At 43.9% G+C, this 14,719-nt stretch overlaps 1 protein-coding gene across 1 annotated transcript in view; it reads right to left on the bottom strand.

Moving 5' to 3' along the window:
• Positions 1 to 297: 297 nt before the first annotated feature.
• ppp1r21 (protein phosphatase 1, regulatory subunit 21) overlaps positions 298 to 14,719 on the bottom strand; it is a 40,744-nt gene continuing 26,322 nt past the window's right edge. The window contains exons 18-22 of the mRNA XM_084093316.1: positions 13,133 to 13,168; positions 12,847 to 12,963; positions 6,564 to 6,662; positions 6,353 to 6,481; positions 298 to 1,631 (exon numbers count right to left, since the gene is read on the bottom strand). Coding sequence (XP_083949442.1) covers positions 1,602 to 1,631; positions 6,353 to 6,481; positions 6,564 to 6,662; positions 12,847 to 12,963; positions 13,133 to 13,168 — 411 coding nt within the window. The 3' untranslated portion in view covers positions 298 to 1,601. The remainder of the gene's footprint in view (positions 1,632 to 6,352; positions 6,482 to 6,563; positions 6,663 to 12,846; positions 12,964 to 13,132; positions 13,169 to 14,719) is intronic.

The raw sequence follows: 14,719 nt of genomic DNA, 5'->3' as shown, positions 1-14,719 counted from the left end.
ATCTTCACTATTGGACGGGGAACAGTCGACGTCATAATATCCTCATTAATATTCAAGAGATAACCCTTCAGCATTGCGTCAATATTCATCAGCGAATATTCTTCTTGTTTAGGTTAACATAACGTCATAATGAGCTAATTATTATTCATGAGCTCATCCCTCGCTGTAGTAGGAATCATAATTAGGCGAACGGGAAGAACATCAGCTCCCAAAACTCTTTTTTTTTACTGTATATTTTTTAGATGAAGATTGAGTTCGTGAAATGAATAGTGAAATGAACAAGTGAATGCAAAATGGTTTAGTTTATACCTTTATTTACTTGATTTTGGTCGAATCCAGTACATTGTGCTATTAAACAGATCCATATAAAGATAAATAAAAGAGATTAATATGAGATGATCAGTACACTCATGCTGTCACAGACGATTTAATGATTTATTCACATCATATTCTACTTCACAGCTAATGTTGAGACAAGAAATATATTTAGATCATACAAAATCATGACTGGTTTATTTCTTGAGGAAAGGAGCAGAAAGTCAGTGTCAATTCAGTGTGTTTATTCACACAAACCCTTTTTATCCAGACGATTTCATCATTATATTGGTGAGGAGTTTATCATGATGACATCACATAATCAATCACACACTCATCTCGCATAATCAAATCTGGCTTGGGATGTGTGTGTGTGATGTGTGTGTGTGTGATGTCTGTGTGTGTGTAAGGCAATATGTGATTTCTCTAACAAACACCATCTGCTTGAAGAAACAAAATGTATGCTTTAATTACACACACATTCACACACACACATTCACACACACACACTCGCACGCACGCACACACTTACACAAATACAGAGATGCTGTCACTCACACACACACACACACACACACACACTCTCTCGCTCTCTCTCTCTAACACGTACACTTTCTCACACACACTCTCTCTCTCTCTCTCTAACACATACACTTTCTCTCTCTCACACACACACACACACACGCACACACTCTCTCTCTCTCTCTCTCCCTCTCTAACACATACACTTTCACACACACACACACACACACACACACACACACACACTCTCTCTAACACATACACTTTCTCACACATACTCTCTCTCTCTCACGCACACACTCACACAAATATAGAGATGCTGTCACTCACACACACACTCTCACACACACACACACACACACACACACACTCTCTCTCGCTCTCTCTCTAACACGTACACTTTCTCACACACACACACACACTCTCTCTCTCTCTAACACATACACTTTCTCTCTCTCACACACACACACACACACACACACACACACACACACACACACACACACACACACACTCTCTCTCTCTCCCTCTCTAACACATACACTTTCTCACACACACACTCACACTCACACTCTCTCTCTAACACATACACTTTCTCACACACACACACACACACTCACACTCTCTCTCTAACACATACACTTTCTCACACATACACACTCTCTCTCTCTCTCTCTCTCTCTCTCACACACACACACTGCAGCTCTTCCTGTCTCGTGTCACTGGTGTGTGTCTAACGCAGGTGTTCATCTGAAGTCTGTCTGTTATCGGCCCTTGTTCTTCTTTGAGTTTCCCTGCAAGAGTACAGCAGATGAAAGATTAGATTTCACTCAAGAACTCGTTCAGAAACATAATTTTAGAAATTTTAGCAATAGTTATCCCACCATTTTTTCCCAACCTTTTCCCACTTCAAAAAGTACAATCAGACAAAAGTAACTTCTGTTGACCATGTTTGATGAGCTCCACAGACGTGCACAGATCACTGTTCATACGAGAACTCAAGTCTACATTAAATCTGTAATCTGCGATCAGAAGACTTAGATGACCCCTCCATTCATATGGATCAATTTTACTCTTTATGAACTCTTTATGAATATTCAGCAATATTATTGACTTGACTGAACTGACACTATTGGATAGGAGCTGAACGGATCTGATGATGACATCACTGTTTCCTAAAGAGCTGCTTTATGGATGAAATGAACTCAAAATAGCCTCACACTAACACGGTAGCATAATGAGGGTCCCTACATGCCAACCGAAGCATTGAGAACTTTGTAAGTGTACAGACAGTTTAATAAGAAGATACTTTATAAAGACAGTACATTACGCGTTTACAGGCATCATCTTGGAAAACAGTCTCGACTAGTCGAGTCATGAACGCCGTGCTACGTTAGATTTCACAAACGTAATTCCTTTTCACCAGCTCACTTAGCACAGCGTTCGTGACTCGATTAGTCGAGTCTGTTTTCCTAGATGATGCCTGTAAACGCGTAATGTATTGTCTTTATAAAGTATCTTCTTATTAAACTGTCTGTACACTTACAAAGTTCTCAATGCTTCGGTTGGCATGTAGGGACCCTCATTATGCTACCGTGTTAGTGTGAGGCTATTTTGAGCCTTGTTAGTGGTATTAACTAGCGATTTACTTTTACTTACTCTGTGCCCCATATACTAGCGTTATAAGATCATCTGTTTTTAGAGATAAAACTCTTTACATTCGATTTTCATGAAAACGCATCCCAGGGAACGATCGACTCGGTAACCATGTGTTAATTACCCCCACAGTAACGCACACTTGGATTTCACACACGTGTAAAAGAAAAGCTAACTTTTATGCACAGGCTAGCTGCTATGTTTGATACTTTTTCTCTCTGTCTAAATATTCACTCCTCGCGTGCCTAACTTACGTTTTACAATGCAGGGACTGGAACTACAGATATGCTAGTTATAAATACAGTAATCATTACTTTATTTAGGCAGAATAAGTTCGTTGTGATTTCCAAGCTCATTGATGTTAGCAGTCTTCCTTGTAGAGTGCGCTCTGGTGGACAAACTATGCAGCGCCAACACTCATAACATGGTTGCAGGGTGTTTCGTCCGCTTTTATTTTATTTTTTAAATATTCATTTATCGGCCGTTATAAATGCCGATACCGATAGTTTGGAAAATGCCTAATATCGGCCGATAATATCGGCCCGCCGATATATCGGTCGGGCTCTAACACCGAGTCTGAACAACACAGAGTCTGAACAACACCGAGTCTGATCAACACCGAGTCTGAACAACACCGAGTCTGAACAACACCGATTCTGAACAACATTGAGTCAGTGAGTCTGAACAACACCGAGTCTGAACAACACCGAGTCTGATCAACACCGAGTCTGATCAACACCGAGTCTGAACAACACCGAGTCTGAACAACATTGAGTCAGTGAGTCTGATCAACACCGAGTCTGAACAACACCGAGTCTGAACAACACCGAGTCTGAACAACACCGAGTCTGAACAACACCGAGTCTGAACAACACCGAGTCTGAACAACACCGAGTCTGAACAACGCGAGTCTGATCAACACCGAGTCTGAACATCACTGAGTCTGAACAACACCGAGTCTGATCAACAGCGAGTCTGATCAACACAGAGTCTGAACAACATTGAGTCAGTGAGTCTGATCAACACCGAGTCTGATCAACACCGAGTCTGATCAACACCGAGTCTGATCAACACCGAGTCTGATCAACACCGAGTCTGATCAACACCGAGTCTGATCAACACCGAGTCTGATCAACACCGAGTCTGATCAACACCGAGTCTGAACAACACCGAATCTGAACAACATTGAGTCAGTGAGTCTGATCAACACCGAGTCCGAACAACACCGAGTCCGAACAACACCGAGTCCGAACAACACCGAGTCTGAACAACACCGAGTCTGAACATCACCGAGTCTGAACAACACCGAGTCTGATCAACACCGAGTCTGAACAACACAGAGTCTGAACAACACCGAGTCTGAACAACACCGAGTCTGAACAACACCGAGTCTGAACAACACCGAGTCTGAACAACACAGAGTATGAACAACACCGAGTCTGATCATCACCGAGTCTGATCATCACCGAGTCTGAACAACACCGAGTCTGAACAACAAAGAGTCTGAACAACACAGAGTCTGAACACCGAGTCTGATCAACACCGAGTCTGATCAACATCGAGTCAGTGAGTCTGATCAACACCGAGTCTGATCAACACCGAGTCTGAACAACACCGAGTCTGAACAACACCGAGTCTGAACAACACCGAGTCTGAACAACACCGAGTCTGAACAACACCGAGTCTGAACAACACCGAGTCTGAACACCGAGTCTGATCAACACCGAGTCTGATCATCACCGAGTCTGAACAACACCGAGTCTGAACAACAAAGAGTCTGAACAACACAGAGTCTGAACACCGAGTCTGATCAACACAGAGTCTGATCAACATCGAGTCAGTGAGTCTGATCAACACCGAGTCTGATCAACACCGAGTCTGAACAACACCGAGTCTGAACAACACCGAGTCTGAACAACACCGAGTCTGAACAACACCGAGTCTGAACAACACCGAGTCTGAACAACACCGAGTCTGAACAACACCGAGTCTGAACACCGAGTCTGATCATCACCGAGTCTGAACAACACCGAGTCTGAACAACAAAGAGTCTGAACAACACAGAGTCTGAACACCGAGTCTGATCAACACAGAGTCTGATCAACATCGAGTCAGTGAGTCTGATCAACACCGAGTCTGAACAACACCGAGTCTGAACAACACCGAGTCTGAACAACACCGAGTCTGAACAACACCGAGTCTGAACAACACCGAGTCTGAACAACACCGAGTCTGAACAACACCGAGTCTGATCAACATCGAGGCAGTGAGTCTGAACAACACCGAGTCTGAACAACACCGAGTCTGAACAACACCGAGTCTGATCCAACATCGAGGCAGTGAGTCTGATCAACACCGAGTCTGAACAACACCGAGTCTGAACAACACCGAGTCTGAACAACACCGAGTCTGAACAACACCGAGTCTGAACAACACCGAGTCTGAACAACACCGAGTCTGAACAACACCGAGTCTGAACAACACCGAGTCTGAACAACACCGAGTCTGAACAACACCGAGTCAGTGAGTCTGAACAACACCGAGTCAGTGAGTCTGATCAACACCGAGTCTGATCAACACCGAGTCTGATCAACACCGAGTCTGATCAACACCGAGTCTGATCAACACCGAGTCTGATCAACACCGAGTCTGATCAACACCGAGTCTGATCAACACCGAGTCTGATCAACACCGAGTCTGATCAACACCGAGTCTGATCAACACCGAGTCTGATCAACACCGAGTCTGATCAACACCGAGTCTGATCAACACCGAGTCTGATCAACACCGAGTCTGATCAACACCGAGTCTGAACAACACCGAGTCTGAACAACACCGAGTCTGATCATCACCGAGTCTGAACAACACCGAGTCTGATCAACACCGAGTCTGATCAACACCGAGTCTGAACAACACCGAGTCTGAACAACACCGAGTCTGATCAACACCGAGTCTGAACAACATCGAGTCTGAACAACACCGAGTCTGAACAACACCGAGTCTGAACAACACCGAGTCTGAACAACATTGAGTCAGTGAGTCTGATCAACACCGAGTCTGATCAACACCGAGTCTGAACAACACCGAGTCTGAACAACACCGAGTCTGAACAACACCGAGTCTGATCAACACCGAGTCTGAACAACACCGAGTCTGAACAACACCGAGTCTGATCAACACCGAGTCTGATCAACACCGAGTCTGATCAACACCGAGTCTGAACAACAGAGTCTGATCAACACAGAGTCTGATCAACACCGAGTCTGAACAACACCGAGTCTGAACAACACAGAGTCTGAACAACATTGAGTCAGTGAGTCTGATCATCACCGAGTCTGAACAACACCGAGTCTGATCAACACCAAGTCTGATCAACACCAAGTCTGATCAACACCAAGTCTGATCAACACCAAGTCTGATCAACACCAAGTCTGATCAACACCAAGTCTGATCATCACCGAGTCTGAACAACACCGAGTCTGATCATCACCGAGTCTGATCAACACCGAGTCTGAACAACACCGAGTCTGATCATCACCGAGTCTGAACAACACCGAGTCTGATCAACACCGAGTCTGATCATCACCGAGTCTGAACAACACCGAGTCTGAACAACACCGAGTCTGAACAACACCGAGTCTGAACAACACCGAGTCTGAACAACACCGAGCCTGAGGGATTATGACATGACATTTATTTATTAATTTCGAACGGTAAACAGTCAGTTTCACCAGAACTCCTTTACTAGGTGCCCTCTATCACTTTTTAATGGACACCCTGCAGCCAATCAGAATCGAGTATTCACCCAGACCATGGTATAACACTTTGTAACAAACATCTGAAGCGTGAGGAGTCTGACCTTGGAGGCTAGCTTGAGCGTGTCGATCTCGTCGCGCTGCTTGCTGAGCGTGTCGTTCATGCTGCACAGGTGGTCGCTCATCATGCTCAGCTGATCTTCATAGCTCCTCTTCGTGGTGCTGAGCTCATCCTGATCGACACACCAAAAGAGACATGTCACCAAAACTACAGACTTCAGAAGGACTGGCTTAGCCGAGCACATCTGCTAGTACCTGTAGGCGAGTGATGTTCTGATTAGCCAGCTTCAGTTCCTCCGTCAAAGTCTCACGTGATTTTTCTGCAATGGTGAGACGTTTGGCAACAGCTCGGCACTGAAAGAGAAAACAATGACATGCAATGTATTGTATTTGTGAGTTTTCCTGATATTTTTTTCATAGATATTTATTTAAGCATTTTCCCATTATTGGTATCGGTTTTGTAATATTGGATTCACCATTTTGAGAATTGGACGCAAGACCGCCATCAAACCACAGCGTTTGACGGGAGACTAGTCAACAACGGTGTTCAAAGGTAAAATAACTTGCATCCCTTAATTATGAACTTTATTTAATATAACAGCCAATAATGCACAAATGAGTTAAGCACAAATATGATATGTTACATAAATGCTTATGTAGTTTAAACTAGGCGCTAACAAACTCACAGAGTAACGTAATCCGCCAAGTCCTGTCTCAATAAAGACGTAACTTTACATGAATTAAATAAAAAGAATGCATGTTTGAAATAAAAGTGCTGAAATTAATTTTCTCTATGTTGCCTGCTCATCATTAGTCTCGTGAAGTCACGTTCATAGTGCCGTTCACTCACCGGGTTGATGTTTCAGCATGGCCACCGTACGCAGCTTTTAACACAAAACTCCTTAAATTATATTAACATCTACTATATTACTTTTATTTTGCTAAAAAACATATAAATAATTACAACTATGTGGGAATTAATTATTATCTTCGCGAGAGACGTTCTTTGTAAACACACTGCACACAGTCAGGTATTTCATAATCTAGACCAACAAAAACATGATTAATAATTCTGATAACATGCCAGATGAAATAAATTCGGTAACTGCGATGATGTATTCACGGTTTTGTTTATTTTTCTGACAATGTTTGCTGATCCCGCGAATATTCCAGCGCTTTCCATTCCCTTCACTCTTTAGCCTATCAACCAACACATAAACCTTTTAAAACTACTTTAAAACAAATGCTTATATTCATGATTATATTTATGGGGAGTTGATAGACTCCTCCTGTCATTTATTTATGTTCTCCATTTGTTGTTATAAATAATAGGATGTAAAAAATGACAGCAGTAATGTTATTTTATTCAGACGGTTTAGAATGTTTTATGCTTTTTTAATTTGTTAGAATTATTTTTACATGCAATATTCATTACCTGTTTGTTTACCTAAAAAAAAGACACTTTAGTGACAGTGCATTTTTTATATATATATATATATATATATATATATATATATATATATATATATATATACACATACACACACACACACACAGTATGTGCACTCTTTCAGACTATTTATTGATGTAGAAGTGTATTTTGTTTTGTATGTAAGGAGGGAGTGAAATTACAAAAATTACATTATTAAAAAAGTGTTAAATAAAACAATAAATAAATATATATCGGGCACATAAACATACAAATAATTGGTATCGGTATCGGTTATAAAACAAATCAATATCGGTCAATCTCTAAATGTAATGATCGCTTATATTTATCATGTAAAATTCTTCTACTTTAAAAAAGCATCATTTATTTAAATGTTTATTGTGGCATGACTGGATGCTTCGTAACTCTTCAGTGCACAAGCAAACACTTCCAGAACATTCACACTAAACTAAGATCCACTAAGGTTCATCTGGTCAGCGGATCTGGATATGCAGTGAAAGAATCAGTCACACAGCAGACAGTATGCGCTTCTGACTCACTGCACTACTGCTGAAACACTCACAAACTCCACAGCCGTACAAAATGCTCCATGCTCACAATAAACATAATGTTAGTTCAGATATTATATAGCTATTGAACTGTTCAACACAGTCTTGTTTCTTTACCCAAATTCACTAAAGCAAGCTTACAATATTAATTTACATTTTGAGCTGTCGGTTTTTTTGTGGTGAATTCCAGGCTTAATACTCGATACTGTCTGTAACCACTCTAAACAGTGACGTTTGTTGATCTCACTGTAAGTCACCTATTGCCAACCGGTGACAAAACCACAGTGGCAGACATAATGCTTATTTGCTCGTAGGATGTTTTTACTTCTGTAAGCTTAATTAGAAGTTTTTACTGTCAGCGTGCAGGTAACCATGAGCGCTACTCTGATAGTGACATGCAGTTTCATGGATCAGCCACAGATGGCGATAGAGAGGCCAAACTTCTGTGGTTGAAATATTCATGATTCACAGCAGGCCAATCTAAACTAGAGCAGCGGTTGATGCATCCACCTTCACCTGTAGACTAATGGAGTGCTATTAGAAATGCTGATATCAGTCCAGAATTTACAGCTGATGTGTACTTTTCATTCAAATATTTCGTAGTATGCAGCATAATATGCAGAGACGACTATCATTTATTAATTCTTCGGTTGACAAAAAGTGACTTTCAAATCATTACTCTGCTTGTTTTTCTGCCCAACAAGAGAACCGACGGAACATCAGTTTGATGATGAATGGCAGACGGAGTGAAACAGTCATTATTTGTGCACAGAAAACACATCAGGTTTAACCATCATTAACGGATCTGACACGGATCGATGGCAGAGCAACTGTGCATGTCTAAGTTGATGTTTAAATGTTTATTTTTTTTTCAGAGGAATGCCAAATAATGTGCTTGTATGGATCTTGGTGGAGCAACAGTTCCCAACATGAGCAGAACAAGCGTGTTGAGTCCTGAGCGTATTGAGTATTGATCATGTTTTGAGCACTTAGCATGTGGAGTACTGAGCGTTTTGAGTATTGATCGCGTTGAGCACTGAGCGTGTTGTGAGCACTGAGTGTGTTGAGGGCTGAGCGTGTTGAGCACTGAGCGTGTTGAGGACTGAGCGTGTTGAGCACTGAGCGTGTTGAGGACTGAGCGTTTTGAGTATTGATCGCTTTGAGGACTGAGCGTTTTGAGTATTGATCGCGTTGAGCACTGAGCATGTTGAGCACTGAGTGTGTTGAGGGCTGAGCGTGTTGAGTATTTTTCGCGTTGAGCACTGAGCGTGTTGAGCACTGAGTGTGTTGAGGGCTGAGCGTGTTGAGGACTGAGCGTGTTGAGGACTGAGCGTGTTGAGGGCTGAGCGTGTTGAGCGCTGAGCGTGTTGAGCGCTGAGCGTGTTGAGAACTGAGCGTGTTGAGGGCTGAGCGTGTTGAGCGCTAAGCGTGTTGAGGACTGAGCGTGTTGAGGGCTGAGCGTGTTGAGGACTGAGCGTGTTGAGCACTGAGCGTGTTGAGCACTGAGTGTGTTGAGGGCTGAGCGTGTTGAGTATTGATCGCGTTGAGCACTGAGTGTGTTGAGCACTGAGTGTGTTGAGGGCTGAGCGTGTTGAGGACTGAGCGTGTTGAGGACTGAGCGTGTTGAGGACTGAGCGTGTTGAGGGCTGAGCGTGTTGAGCGCTAAGCGTGTTGAGGGCTGAGCGTGTTGAGAACTGAGCGTGTTGAGGGCTGAGCGTGTTGAGCGCTAAGCGTGTTGAGGACTGAGCGTGTTGAGGGCTGAGCGTGTTGAGGACTGAGCGTGTTGAGGGCTGAGCGTGTTGAGGACTGAGTGTGTTGAGCACTGAGCGTGTTGAGGACTGAGCGTGTTGAGCACTGAGCGTGTTGAGGACTGAGCGTGTTGAGCACTGAGCGTGTTGAGCACTAAGCGTGTTGAGCACTAAGCGTGTTGAGGACTGAGCGTGTTGAGGACTGAGCGTGTTGAGGACTGAGCGTGTTGAGGACTGAGTGTGTTGAGGACTGAGCTTGTTGAGGACTGAGCGTGTTGAGCACTGAGCGTGTTGAGGACTGAGCGTGTTGAGGACTGAGCGAGTTGAGGACTGAGTGTGTTGAGCACTGAGCGTGTTGAGCACTGAGCGTGTTGAGGACTGAGCGTGTTGAGGACTGAGCGTGTTGAGGACTGAGCGAGTTGAGGACTGAGCGAGTTGAGGACTGAGTGTGTGGAGGACTGAGCATTTTGAGTATTGATCGTGTTGAGCACTGAGCGTGTTGAGGACTGAGCGTTTTGAGTATTGATCGCGTTGAGCGCTGAGCGTGTTGAGGACTGAGCGTGTTGAGTACTGGGGTGCACTGAGTACTGGGGTGCACTGAGCACTGAGCATGTTGAGTACTGTAGTATGTTGAGTACTGTGGTGCGTTGAGTACTGGGGCGCGTTGAGTACTGTAGTGGGTTGAGCACTGTGGTGCGTTGAGTACTGTGGTGTGTTGAGTACTGGGGTGCGTTGAGTACTGTGGTGCGTTGAGTACTGGGGCGCGTTGAGCACTGTGGTGTGTTGAGTACTGTGGTGCGTTGAGTACTGGGGTGCGTTGAGTACTAAGCGTGTTGAGTACTGTGGTGCGTTGAATAAGGTGGTGCATTGAGTACTGGGGTGCGTTGAGCACTGAGCGTGTTGAGTACTGTAGTATGTTGAGTACTGTGGTGAGTACTGTGGTGCGTTGAGTACTGGGGTGTGTTGAGTACTGGGGAGCGTTGAGTACTGTGGTGCGTTGAGTACTGGGGTGCGTTGAGTACTGGGGTGCGTTGAGTACTGTGGTGCGTTGAGTACTGAGCGCGTTGAGTACTGGGGTGCGTTGAGCACTGAGCGTGTTGAGTACTGTAGTATGTTGAGTACTGTGGTGAGTACTGTGGTGTGTTGAATACTGGGGAGCTTTGAGTACTGTGATGCGTTGAGTACTGGGGTGCGTTGAGTACTGTGGTGCATTGAGTACTGGGGTGCGTTGAGCACTGAGCGTGTTGAGTACTGAGCGTGTTGAGCACTGAGCGTGTTGAGGACTGAGCGTGTTGAGCACTGAGCATGTTGAGCACTGAGCGTGTTGAGGACTGAGCGTGTTGAGGACTGAGCGTGTTGAGGACTGAGCGAGTTGAGGACTGAGTGTGTTGAGCACTGAGCATGTTGAGCACTGAGCGTGTTGAGGACTGAGCGTGTTGAGGACTGAGCGAGTTGAGGACTGAGCGTGTTGAGGACTGAGTGTGTGGAGGACTGAGCATTTTGAGTATTGATCGCGTTGAGCACTGAGCGTGTTGAGGACTGAGCGTTTTGAGTATTGATCGCGTTGAGCGCTGAGCGTGTTGAGGACTGAGCGTGTTGAGGACTGAGCGTGTTGAGTACTGGGGTGTACTGAGTACTGGGGTGCACTGAGCACTGAGCATGTTGAGTACTGTAGTATGTTGAGTACTGTGGTGCGTTGAGTACTGTAGTGCGTTGAGTACTGGGGCGTGTTGAGTACTGTAGTGGGTTGAGCACTGTGGTGCGTTGAGTGCTGTGGTGTGTTGAGTACTGGGGTGCGTTGAGTACTGTGGTGCGTTGAGTACTGGGGCGCGTTGAGCACTGTGGTGTGTTGAGTACTGTGGTGCGTTGAGTACTAAGCGTGTTGAGTACTGTGGTGCGTTGAATAAGGTGGTGCATTGAGTACTGGGGTGCGTTGAGCACTGAGCGTGTTGAGTACTGTAGTATGTTGAGTACTGTGGTGAGTACTGTGGTGTGGTGAGTACTGTGGTGCGTTGAGTACTGGGGTGTGTTGAGTACTGGGGAGCGTTGAGTACTGTGGTGCGTTGAGTACTGTAGTATGTTGAGTACTGTGGTGCGTTGAGTACTGTGGTGCGATGAGCACTGTGGTGCATTGAGTACTGGGGTGCGTTGAGCACTGAGCGTGTTGAGTACTGTAGTATGTTGAGTACTGTGGTGCGTTGAGTACTTAGCGCGTTGAGTACTGTGGTGTGTTGAGTACTGTGGTGCGTTGAGTACTGTGGTGCGTTTAATACTGTGGTGCATTGAGTACTGTGGTGCGTTGAGCACTGAGCGTGTTGAGTACTGTAGTATGTTGAGTACTGTGGTGCGTTGAGTACTGTGGTGTGTAGAGTACTGTGGTGAGTTGAGAGGAGACAGGGTTATAAGTGTTGAGTACTGTGGTGTGTTGAGTACTGTGGTGCGTTGAGTACTGTGGTGCATTGAGTACTGTGGTGCGTTGAGTACTGGGGTGCGTTGAGCACTGAGCGTGTTGAGTACTGTAGTATGTTGAGTACTGTGGTGCGTTGAGTACTGTGGTGAGTTGAGAGGAGACAGGGTTATAAGTGTTGAGTACTGTGGTGTGTTGAGTACTGTGGTACGTTGAGTACTGTGGTGCGTTGAGTACTGGGGTGCGTTGAGTACTGGGGTGCGTTGAGTACTGGGGTGCGTTGAGTACTGTGGTGCAATGAGCACTGTGGTGCGTTGAGTACTGTGGTGAGTTGAGAGGAGACAGGGTTATAAGTGTTGAGTACTGTGGTGTGTTGAGTACTGACCTCAGCATGGAAGTGGACGGCTTTGCTATCACAGATCTGCAGTTGAGAAGTCAGATCTGAAACGCGGCTCATGTAATGAGTTTTGATCAGATGCTCACGAGAATCCTGATCTGCAGCCTATGGCACACAAACAACATCATCATCATCATCATCAACATGACATGAGCGGCATCATTTAGCACCACGGTTTTAAATAGGCTGGAGAGATGATTATGATATAGAATATGATGTATGAATCTGAATATGCAGATAAGGTTATTTAAGAAAGTAAAACATAAATACATACACTCTCGCTGCAGGACGTGATGGTTAAAATGCCGACCTGATAATAGAGACAGATGATAAAAATATTACAGCTGCACCAAAATGTCAATAATATTTTTAGTTTTACACCCAATAATATATTTTTATCCAATATATATATAACAAAAAGGTATAAAAACTAAATTCAGTTAAGAGTTATAATGTACAGTAAAAAAAAAAAAGAAGTTAATTAATTGAGACCTACTCATTTCTGAGACCTGCAGCAACAAAGAAATGGTAGACTTGACACTGTATGACAAATACATTTAAAACATCAATCAATGTTTCCAGAGCTTTTCAAACATGTGAACCTGCTGATGCAGTTCCTGTGAACCCCTGAGCCGCATGCCTGAACGCTGCTCAACTCTCACGCATCATGTCTGTGCATCACACAAGTGAGTCATTTAGCATTTTTAAAACGGTGAATTGAATGAAATGCGAGTAATTTGTATCCCTGACAAAGAATCTACATAGTGTGTTTGTCAGTTACTATGAAAGGATTGGTGAGGCTGCACTGAACAAAACGTCAGGTTACTTGCGTAACCCCGGTTCTCTGATAACAGAAGTGAGGTATTTCAGAATAAGAACGAGAGACATGTGTGAAGTGTTATGACAATCAGTATAAAACTCTGATATGAAAATTCTTTCAAATTATTGCCCAATCTCAAATCTTTCATTCCTGGCTAAAATCTTGGAGGGTGTGGTTGCGGCCAATTAAACAAACACTTAATTGAAAATAATCTATTTGAGCCTCATCAATCTGTGTTTCGGAAATGAAACAGCACTGAGACTGCGTTGGTTAAAGTCACTAATGACTTACTAACAGCCTCCGACTCTGGCTCCATGTCTCTTCTCATTCTCTTGGATCTTAGTTCAGCCTTTGACACTATTGACCATGCACTGTTACTTAATCGTCTTGAAAATGTATTTGGTTTGTCAGAGACAGTTCTTGGCTGGTTCAAGTCCTACTTTACTGACCGATGTCAATTTGTTTTTATGGGTGGCTTTAGGTCCAAAGTTGGTTCTGTTCATACTGGCATCCCACAGGGGTCAGTATTGGGTCCCTTACTTTTTAGTATGTATATTTATCCACTTGGTCAACTACTAAGATCTCTTGACCTTAACTATCACTTTTATGCTGATGATAGGCAGATTTTTATCCATTCAAGACCGGGTCAGCAAGTGGACGTTGTGCATCTTTCGAACTGTATTGCTCAAGATTTGGATGTCTAATAATTTTCTGTCTTTAAATGGCTCTAAAACAGAAGTTATGCTCCTTGGCTCTCCTCATCAACTGCGAAAGGCTGGGTCTCTTACTCTATGTGTTGATAGTGTTGCCTTGGAGTTTCAAAGCAAATTAAAAAATCTTGGTGTCATATTTGATGCCACACTGTCATTTGAGCCTTTTGTGCAGAATACGGTTAAGACATCCTTTCATCACCTCAGAAATATAGCACATTTACGTCCTATGTTGTCCTTCTCAGTTGCTGAGAGGCTGATAAACTCTTTCGTTTTTTCACGTGTTGACTCCTGTAATGGTCTTCTAGTTGGGGTATCAAAAACCTCAATT

The sequence above is a fragment of the Abramis brama genome (genome assembly GCF_963993115.1).
Source record: "Abramis brama genome assembly, chromosome: 19".
Lineage (NCBI taxonomy): Eukaryota > Metazoa > Chordata > Actinopteri > Cypriniformes > Leuciscidae > Abramis > Abramis brama.
The sequence above is the reverse complement of the archived record's forward strand: the minus strand, read 5'-3'. Positions and strand labels throughout refer to the sequence as shown.